The following is a 10,295-nucleotide window of genomic DNA, read 5'->3' as shown; positions in this document are numbered from 1 at the left end:
CATATCACCATATTCGTATCCGTGCTTCCTAGGCTATCATTGATGACTTAAAAAAGTATATTTGCTGAAATTTTTATTTAAGAATGGTTTTTTGGCTTTAGCTAAGGTCTTGTGATATTCAATGATGAAGGGGAACAAGCTGAAGCTATTGACCTTGAAGACTCTTAATTTTATAGGAATCTTTCTTCTTTATCAAGTTGTCTTTTGCTTTAGGTTTTATTTTTATGCATACTGCATTACTAAAAATTGTTAAAATAATATTTTTTATGAACGTATCCTCGCCGTACCCGTATCCTAGTTTTTCAAATTTTGTCGTATCGCCGTATCCGTATCGTATCGTATCCGTATCCCGTATCTGTATCCGTGCTTCCTAGCTGGTAGGCATATTACCCAACAGAATAATACAGCCAATTGCGGAGCATTCAGAATATCCTATCGAGCGTCTTGCATTTTCTCATGATAAAAAGTTTCTGGGCAGTACACCACGTGATCCCCTTTCTTTTCTTTTCTTTATTTTCCACTTTCAAGCCCTTTATTTTTTTATTCTCTTTGATCACCCCCATGTCTGACCAAACACCACTCTTCTTTTATTTCACACTTTTCTTTTATTTTAAGATATATATATCTATATTTTTATTATAATATATTTCTCCTATCCCTCCTTTTATTTTATTTTTTCTATCTTTCTTTTTCCACCAATATTTCATTATTATACCACTCGTTAGTGAGCATCACTATTTTTCCATTATCTTATTATTATTTTTTATATTCCACAAAAAAAAAAACAAAAAAAAAAAACCCAAAACCATTTACCAATTTGCACAACAAACCATATTTTATTCATCTCAGGGGTTCACCCCGATCCACATTTTACACCACAACCACAAAAAAAAAAAAAAAAAAAAACAAAACAAAACAAAACAAAACAAAACAAAAACAAAAACAAAAACCACACAAGATTACCATCACCACAACAACAGATTTGTTTTCTTTTCTGCAGACGGCCACCCACCGACTTACTCTGCCGCCGGTCTCTTCTTTTTGCCTCCGTCCTGGGCGGTCCTTGACGGTGTTGCCTCTGTGTTTCCCACTCCACTAGGCACGATCACTCCCCCACACTCCTCCACTGCAGCATATGGCGGACCTCCAAATCGGAACATCACAGTGGCCTTCCGCTTCAGCTCCTTGTTTTCTGCCTTTAGCACACTTATCTCTGCTCGCGCATCCTTATACATGCGTTGGAGCAGAGCCAGTTGGGCGTTTAGCTGCTGCACCTCATTTATTCTACTTTGCAGCCGGTGCGACAAGTTTGTGACCGCCGTCATGGTCTCCACACATGACTTCAGAGTATACTGATTGGCCTCAATATCAGTTTGCACCGCCATTTTTTGCTCCACCGACCGCATCGAAAAGTTCAACGGAGCAAAATCAGAGGTGTTTGGTTGAGGTTCACGGGCCACCACACCAGTTATCTCTCTTGTTGACTCGTTGAGGTCTGGAAAGAGAGTAAGCAGACTACGGGACGAAGAGGCCATTTTCTGGGCAACCGAGTATTACAGAATGTTTCAAGATTTGCAGCTCTTAGAGACACTCTCTCAGCAAAAGGAACTATCTCTCTCAGCAACACGAAGAGTTTTTTTCAGAGTTTTTTAGCGGGTTTTCTGCCTCAGCCTCAGCCTCCGCTTCGATTTATAAAGACCTTGACGAAGAGGCAGACACGCGCATCATGAGTCGCTCGGCGCTCGCCGACAACTTGGCACGCCTTTTGATGGCAAGCCTTTTTATGGATTGGGCACGCCTTTTGATGGCACGCCTTTTGAAAGATTGGGCACACCTTTTGAGGGTGCGACTTTTTAGGGGTCCGACAAGACTCTGTAAACTGTCCCAACATTGATTCCGGTTAGCTCCTTTATGGGTCCGACAAGACTCTATAAACTGTCCCGACATAGATTCCGGTTAGTTTCTGCAAGGGTCCGACAAGACTCTGTAAACTGTCCCGACATAGATTCCGGTTAGTTTCTACAAGGGTCTGACAAGACTCTGTAAACTGTCCCGACATTGATTCCGGTTAGTTTCTACAAGGGTCCAGCAAGACTCCATAAACTGTCTTCTACAACGGTCCGACATGACCCCATAAACTGTCTTCTACATCGGTCTGACACTGCCATCCAGTGTCCTCTACAACGTTATGACACCACCATACAGTGTCCTCTACAACGTTATGACACCACCATCCAGTGTCTTCACCAATGGTCTGACACGACCATACAGTGTCTCTTATCCTCTTTTATTTTTATGTATTTTCTTGTTTTGTTACTCTCTCCAAACTTAAGTTGGTTAGTTCCTATCCCCCTTGAGTTTGCGGGAAGCTGTTAAAATCCACCTACTCTCCACCTACTTCACCCACTTAAACCTACTCCACTAAACCTAACCCACTACACCACTACCACCTCCACTTCACCTACTCCTTACCTACTACACACTCACCCTCTTCTATATATAGGAATCATGAATCATTGTAATAGAAATCAATAACAAAAATCAATCAATAATATACATCAATATATTTTTTTACACTTTTTTTTTTTTTTTTCTATTTTCTCTTCCCTCTTATTACCATGTCTGTCTCTCCCCCTTTATTCTTTTTATTCTTTTTTTTCTTTTTTATGTCTTTCTTTTGTAAATAAATAATATAAATAAATACAAATAATATATTTATTTTTTAATTTTACATATAATAAATAAAATAAATAAATAAAATTAGTATATATTTTTTAATTTTACATATAACATATAAAAAATATATATATTAAACGTGTCCCCAGCGTGTCGTGTCCCCTATTTTTTAAAAATTTGCATTTTTGCATGTCCGTATCGTGTCCGTGTCGTGTCACGTGTCCGTGTCCGTGCTACATAGATATTTATGTATGTAATTGTAGTGAGAAATTTGATGAGTGTTTTTATAATAGCAAATACAGATATTAAAGTTAAGTTGTACAGTCTTGTGTAAAGTAAGGTGTTATATTGGTTTATATTATTGTTTACAAAATATATTTACCCATGTAGTTCCTCTCTTGTTCTAAATATTATGCTTACCCATATTCATAATTTATTAATCAATAGAAAACTTACTTTATAATTTATTGCACAAATTAATCGTCAAGGAGTTGGATTCTTTCAAAGCTGCCTCTTGACATGTGTATGTAGTGCTATTGAGTTTAGCAACTGTTCGCAAAAGCTTAAAAACTTAATTTTTGGCATTTATATGGGAAGAAGCTACATGGCCAAGCAGCGCCCACGATTTTAGCCATTTAGGCCAACCCAGCAGAATAGAAAAGCTCAGTGGCAAAACGCCACCCTGACTTCCCGAGTTGTACGACAGCTCGAAAGAAGAACAACTCCCAAAGGGGACATGGTCTGAGAAAGAATGATAGTTCCCCCAAAAAAGTATAGTTGGGAGGAAGAATAACACCCCAAATGAACTATGGTTGGCACAAAGAATAACGACCTTTGGGAGCAAGATCCTACCAGCATGAATAGAGCAGGTTACTAGGGGAACATTACCGGAATTTAGCCTTGCAGAGAGTGTAAGGATAATCGGTTTGTCAACTAAAAGTTACTTAACCACTGTTGATACTCTTGGAGGACAAGACACTCAAATCTGTATCAACAATGGTTGATACACTTAACCATTGTTGACTTTTTGGCAAAAACATTTTTTTTTAGCTAAAATAGCGAATAAGACAAAATGTCACATTCTACACATCAACCAATCACTTTTTCTCTCACAACCATCTATTCAACTACAAAAAAAAAAAAAAAAAAAAAAAAAAAAAAAAAAAAAAAAAAAATCACAAATCATCCCAAACACAACTTCTTTTCATATCATAAAATAACCAAAAAGTCAACTAAATAGGCAAGTTCCCAAACGAGGCCATACAGGTTGATCCTACAAGAAAGGATACGCCAAACACTCTTAACTCACGAACACTCTTGGTTGTCTATCTCATTTTCTTTGCAAGCAACTAACTTAATGATCAAAGTGCCCCCCTAGCCAAAGCCACCGGCTACGCAATACTAATGGTGTTTGGGGTTTTACAAAAGCTACCGATTCATGGAGCCTCATCTAGTTGTCTCTATAGAGTGAGGATTTTTTCCATGCACAATTGTCTTTTTTTAAATAAATAAAAAAAAAAAGTTTGTTTGGCATGGACTAAAAATCTCAATAAAAGACTTAAAGATGGCTTTTTACTAAATTTTAGCCATTAAAAATTTAAATTTTTACTTGGTTGATAGGTGCTTCATTTTTTTAATCACAAGTTCACAACTTCCACTAAGATTTTTATAGCTAAAAAGTTGGCAACTTAGCATGTTCATCTCATGGGTTTTTTTTTTGAGGTCGCTCATGAATTGGTCTAGGTAGTTAAAAAGCCTCCACATCATCATTACCTTGTAAGTTGTAACTAAGATTGTTGCACAAGTAAAAAAAAAACTATAAAGAAAATGCTAAGAAATCAGGGTTGTTCATGGGGCGAGTTGATTCACGTTTTCTGTCAGACCATTAACTGAACCAACCTCTTCAGGTGGGAAGGAAATTCATCCAATTTGAACCAAGTACTGTTTGAAACCGCATAGGATCAGATCACTGTTTTCACTATTGGATCGGTCAGTGCGTGACATAAAGGATATGCAAACATCTGAGAGAGAGGGAGGGAGGGTTGATTGGTTAGGGGGTTGGTGATGTTACGAATAGACTCTGTTGGTGCCTAGATTAAATTCACCAATAAAGACAGGACACATGGCAATGTAAACATCCTCTGAATAGATGGAACCACAGCTGGAGACACGTGGATAGCAACTGGAAAAACAATTCAAAACAAGAGACAAGCTGGAAGACGAGAACAATTGGAAGCAGTAATTCCAACAGTTGCTGAAGGAATTTGAATTCAAATAGGAGGAAAGCACACATCAATGTGGAAGACATGAAGAAAGATTATGGAGTCGTGTGAAGTAGTTTTTACCCCTTGGATGGTTACCAAAATATCAAAGGAGTGGCTCCGTCTATAAACAGCAATTCAAACAAAAAGAGAGCCCTGATCAAAACCAGAATTCAATTTCTTTTGTTTCTCTTATCTTGTCTTGTCTTTCCATTACAAACAGGACTAAAAGTAAGTAACATATGAGTGGATACTAACACTTGTACTTTATCAATAGCAAGAGCGAAAAGTAGATTCTATTTATTTACTATTTGTGGGTTTATTAGAAATAGGTGATGATATTGACAAGTGATAATTTTTTGTACAATTTGTATGATTTAAGCCTTTTAATGTACAAAAATTCATAGAGTAGCCACAGTTAATATAATATGCATACATATATGTATGAAGATGAAAGGAAGCAAATTGAGATTGATGAAGAGAGGAGGGAAAGTAGTGTGGAAAAAACAGAATGGAGAAATAGGAATTACCAGGGACGGCTTCTGTAGCCCCAGAGACGGAGCATTTGAGTGAAGTCCGAATTGAATTTCTGGAATGGAAATTGAATGGTGGTTTGGTGGTTAAAGTTGAAGATAAGGTACGGCCAAAGAGTTGATTAACGAGGAGAGAAGACGAAAAACTGAAGCCTCTCTTAGGGTTGGGGTTTGTGAGGGATATGAAAGGAGTGGGAGAGCTGTGTAAGGCTGTGGCCATCTCCATTGCTATAGCTCACTCTCACAGCCGATGCACAGAGAGAGAGAGAGAGAGAAAGCAATGGAGGATGGATGGGGCAAGTGAGAGGCTGTTGTTGAAACTAGGAAAATTTGAAAACGTTGATGACAATGAATAGAATAGAGAGTATAGTGTTCGCTTGGCTGTGTAAACTCTGCTTCCTAAACTGGATTGCGTAGCCCTCTCCCACTCTCATTTCCAACCCAAACTATGAATACCCCTAATAGTCGGAATTAATTTTTATTAAGTCTTATTAAATATAAGTTTTATTAAAATTATCGTTAAAAATAATTTTTTTGTGATAATTTTTTACATACGTCGTTAAAAATTAATAATTAATAACTTTTTTTTGTCATAATTTTTATAAATTGTCTCTAAAACTTCTAATTAATAACTTTTTTTTATGAAATTTGTTTCTCATAGGACTTATTAGACAATAAGTTTACCTATTAAGACTTACACGTAAGTACCCCAATAAACATAGCGTTGTTCTATTTACACGATTACTTATTTCTTTACATTTTTAATATATGATGATTTTTTTTTTAATATATGATGATTTTTTTTTTTAATTTTTTTTTATCTATATGTGAAATTATCTTTACGTTATATTTAATTAAGCGATTTGAAAACAAAAGAAAAAAACGTATGAAATTATATGAAATGTAAATATATTTTATTCACATTTTTCCTACATTTTCTCTTTATCTTTCTAATTCCCTTAACCAAACACACCGACAAAATACTACAATTAAATCTGTTTAATTATCTCCTTACACCCCTTACTCTTCAAACCCTAATCATCTTCTTCCATTCTCAATTTTCTTTTTTTTCACATATCTCTTTTAAAAAAATGAGAATCATAGTCTTTTGATCGTGGAAGAAAGCAGTGGATGAAGAAACGGTGGTGAAAAACCATCAAAAAAATAAAATAGTGAGTTTTTTTTATTTGTTTGATAGGCTTTCGTTTTTTGGGCTGTTCTTTGACTTTTGTTTGATGTTTCGAAATCGAACAAAATAAAATAATCCGTCATCACATTGCCGAACAAGAAATATATATCTGGTAACAAACTGCTGAATAAAAGATGCATTTCCAATAACCCAAGGCCGAATTTTTTAAATTTGTTCGGCTACTCATTACTATGCATTTCCAGTCTCATTTTTTTATATTTTTTATTTTTTTACTTGGAAGGATTATGCTTCTACTCATTACAACAATGCAAGTACTATATTGTTAGTGGACTACAGTCAGGAATTCATTACAAACAAGGCTTGTTTAGTTTTTTTACGAAATATGATTTATTCTTATTTTTAATTTGTAATAAGTTTTATTAATAATTTGACATATAAATGTATTTATTATGTTTAGATTTTTAGTAGTTGACAAATATTAATTAAATGGGCTTCTGAAGTTGAGATGAAGATTGGATTTGTCATTGTTATAAAGATATCAGATGCGGGAGGTAATGGTAGAAAACCAAGACTTACACTTGTTTGTGAAAAAAGTGATTACTATAGAGACACCATAAAAGATCAAAGAGGGACGATTGAGATTAACAAATTCTAAAAAGTGCCGATATCTATTTCTATTAAGGGAAACATATAATTGTTATATTTTTGAACATATACAATGCTTAACTAGTAGAATTGATTGAATGTAAATAAAAAAATAAATAATAAAAAAACCTTTATTAAAAACACACAATTAATAGCATAGTTTCATATTATAATGAAATTATATCTTAATCATGATTATTAATGTAATTAATTATAATTGAAATAAGTAATTTTTTCTAAGACAAAACTGCTATCTCATCCAAATATTTGATTAGATAATACTAGGAACCATATTATGTGTCATCATATTCCCGCAAAAAATAATTAAATCCTGATATTTCATTCATGACATTACTTATGAAAACATTTTCGGAACAGCAATGCTAGGGATCATGAAAAACTTTTCTTGAAAATAATCATGAAAGTTTTGTGACCTTTGGATTACACTTAGAATAAAGCACTACACACTAATCAAGGTAATCCAAGGATCATAAATCTTTCATGATTATTTTCATGAAAAAATTTTCATGATTCCTAACTTTTTTCTTTTCAGAAAGTCAAGTATGTAGGCCTTATAATGGATTTTCTTAAGAAGTGGGAACTTTGCATGACAAGTATATATGAACATTCTCCAAGAAGGCTTAAGATGGCAAGTTCAGTCTAGGCACCAGATTCAGTTTTGCGAAGATCGCTGGATTCCATCTCTCAAAGGTTTTCATCTCATAACCTCCAAGCCCATTGGCAGTCCTGTTTGTTTGGTGGCTGACATCATTGATCCTACCCTTCAGAAGTGGCAGTTGAGTTCTCTTCAGCACATCCTAACACAGCCAGAAATTGATGCTATTTTGAAGATACCAATTGCAATAGAACAGCGTGACGACCTTTTAGTTTGGCATCATAACAAATCAGGCCTTTACTCTGTTAAATCTGGTTATGTGGTTGCTAAATCCCTTCCTGGGAAAGAATCTACAGTCAGGGCGTCATCCTACACTACACTAGGCGAAAATTTGTAGAAGTCTCTTTGGAAGCTTAACATTCCCCCAAAACTCCGGCATTTTTTGTGGAGAGTGTGCCATCATTTGCTAGCAACCAAGGTGGGTCTCTACAAGAGAAAATGCGGGTCTTCTCCCATTTATCCTATTTGTCTTTCAGATGCAGAAATTGTGGAGCATCTTCTGTTTGACTGTCCATGGACACAACCGGTTTGGTTTGGTAGCGCTTTAAATCTCCGAATTAACAGAGGTTCCATCCCAAATGTCACTAAATGGACAAGTAACTAGTTTGTCCTACATCATTCTAAGACCGAGGCTCAAAATTTCATGGAGTATGTGGTTATTATTGGATGGTTTATTTGGAAGTCCAGAAACGACTTAGTGTTCAATCACAACCCCGTTGACCCTGCTGTTACTCTCCACCGGATATCCCAGTTCTGGGGGGATCACAATCATTTCCACTCAACCTCTGTTCTGTCAGATCAGTCTCCAGACCCTCATGAGTCGACGGCAATCGAAGGTTGGTCTCCAGCTCCCTACAACCTTCTAAAAATCAATTGTGATGCTGCTTACTGCCCAAGGACTGCTAAAGTTGCTATTGCTGCTATTCTTCGGAATTCTTCGAGCCATTTTATGGACGGCATTGCTAGGACCATTGTGGCATCGCCAGCCTCCCAGGCTGAGGCCTATGCAGCCCGTATGGCCTGCCTTTTTGCTCAATCCCATAGCCTCACACATGTGGCGATTGAAAGCGACAATCGACAAGTCATTTAGCTTAGTGCTTCTGAAAATGTCCCTCCGTGGGAGTTAAATGCTGTGATTCGCGATGTCAAAAGTTTGGCCTCTCAACTCCAGCTTTCCTTCTCTTGGACTCGCCGTGATAACAAGAAGGTGGCTCATTGGGTTGCTCAGTCCTTAGCCTCCAAGTCTCTTCCCCCGCTTTAGAGTGTATACCCTCCTGTTTCTTTTAGTTCTTTAATTGCTTCTGATGTAAGTTCCTTTCAGTCTAAATGCATTGCCTTGACAGTTCAAAAAAAAAAAAAAGAGTATATATGAACATGGTGTAATTTCAATCCATATTTTGTAGGAAGAGATTATAAGCATTGTACAACTTGAGAATAGGAAATGACGTGGAATGGAATATAACGGTTCCGGTTTAGACCCAACCATTTTCATTTTCTTGAAATCCAAAATTCCATATCTTAGTTGTTGTTGGTATCATCTTCATCTTGTTATTGGTTGTGTTTGAAATAGGTTCGGACTTGCTGTCCATTTCTTTTCTTGTTCGCTCGAGCGATACTTTGGTCACTCGAGCGGTCTTTGAGATCTCCTAGTGCTTTTACAAGTCTGTAAAACTTCTGGGAGTAGGGTGATCTTCGCTTGAGCCCTTTCTTCACTCGAACGGTCTTCTACTGTCTGCAAAACTTTTGGGAAAGTGTCATTGTGTGCTTGAGTAATGTTTTTGTCGTTCGAGCAGTGTCACTTATTTGTGTTTTATGCTTGAGCGGTGTTTTCGTGGCTCGAGCAATCTGTGCGTTTATCAGATCGGGAAAAGACAATTTTTAATCACGTTTTCATTTCCTCTCTCTGTAAAACACTCCTAACCCTAATTTCTTCACTTTCTCTCTTTCTCTAGTTCTTACCTAAACAACTCTATACACCTAAATCCACTGATTTTCCACCATAGTTCCTTGGAGAAAAGGATAGAGCTCGTCGAGGGGTTCGTTTTAATCAGAGAAGATTTTGTTTTCGGTTTCATCAAACTTCCACACTTGCTCTCTTCTTTTTCTGCTCTTGAGGTCATGATTTCTTCAACCTTCTAGTATGATTCTTAACTTAGTTATGTGCTTCTTGTCAAGTATGGTGAATTGGGAGATAGGGGCTTTGATTTAGGGTTTGGGTTTTAAAATGTAAAATAGGGGTTTTCAAATGGGTTCTTTAGAAAGGTTGTAAGAGTATAAATATTGTTGAGTTATGTTAAAATGTAGGAAATTTCTTCTTTAAATGTGTTTTTTTGAAAGTAAAGAATGTGTGATTT

General features: G+C 36.3%; 1 protein-coding gene across 5 annotated transcripts in view; it reads right to left on the bottom strand.

Annotated features, from left to right (window-relative positions):
- LOC114306844 (putative elongation factor TypA-like SVR3, chloroplastic) overlaps positions 1–5,930 on the bottom strand; it is a 42,769-nt gene extending 36,839 nt beyond the window's left edge. For 3 of the 5 annotated variants that reach the window (XM_082898324.1, XM_082898325.1, XM_082898326.1), the window contains exon 1: positions 5,468–5,911. In XM_082898324.1, coding sequence (XP_082754450.1) covers positions 5,468–5,696 — 229 coding nt within the window. In that variant the 5' untranslated portion in view covers positions 5,697–5,911. Of the gene's footprint in view, positions 1–5,467 lie in introns of all 5 variants that reach the window. The other 2 variants (XM_082898327.1, XM_082898328.1) reach the window with 2 other exon arrangements.
- Between the last annotated feature and the right edge of the window lie 4,365 nt (positions 5,931–10,295).

Source organism: Camellia sinensis, chromosome 12 (genome assembly GCF_055761805.1).
Source record: "Camellia sinensis isolate YWXY chromosome 12, ASM5576180v1, whole genome shotgun sequence".
In the NCBI taxonomy this organism is placed as follows: Eukaryota; Viridiplantae; Streptophyta; class Magnoliopsida; order Ericales; family Theaceae; genus Camellia; species Camellia sinensis.
The sequence above is the reverse complement of the archived record's forward strand: the minus strand, read 5'-3'. Positions and strand labels throughout refer to the sequence as shown.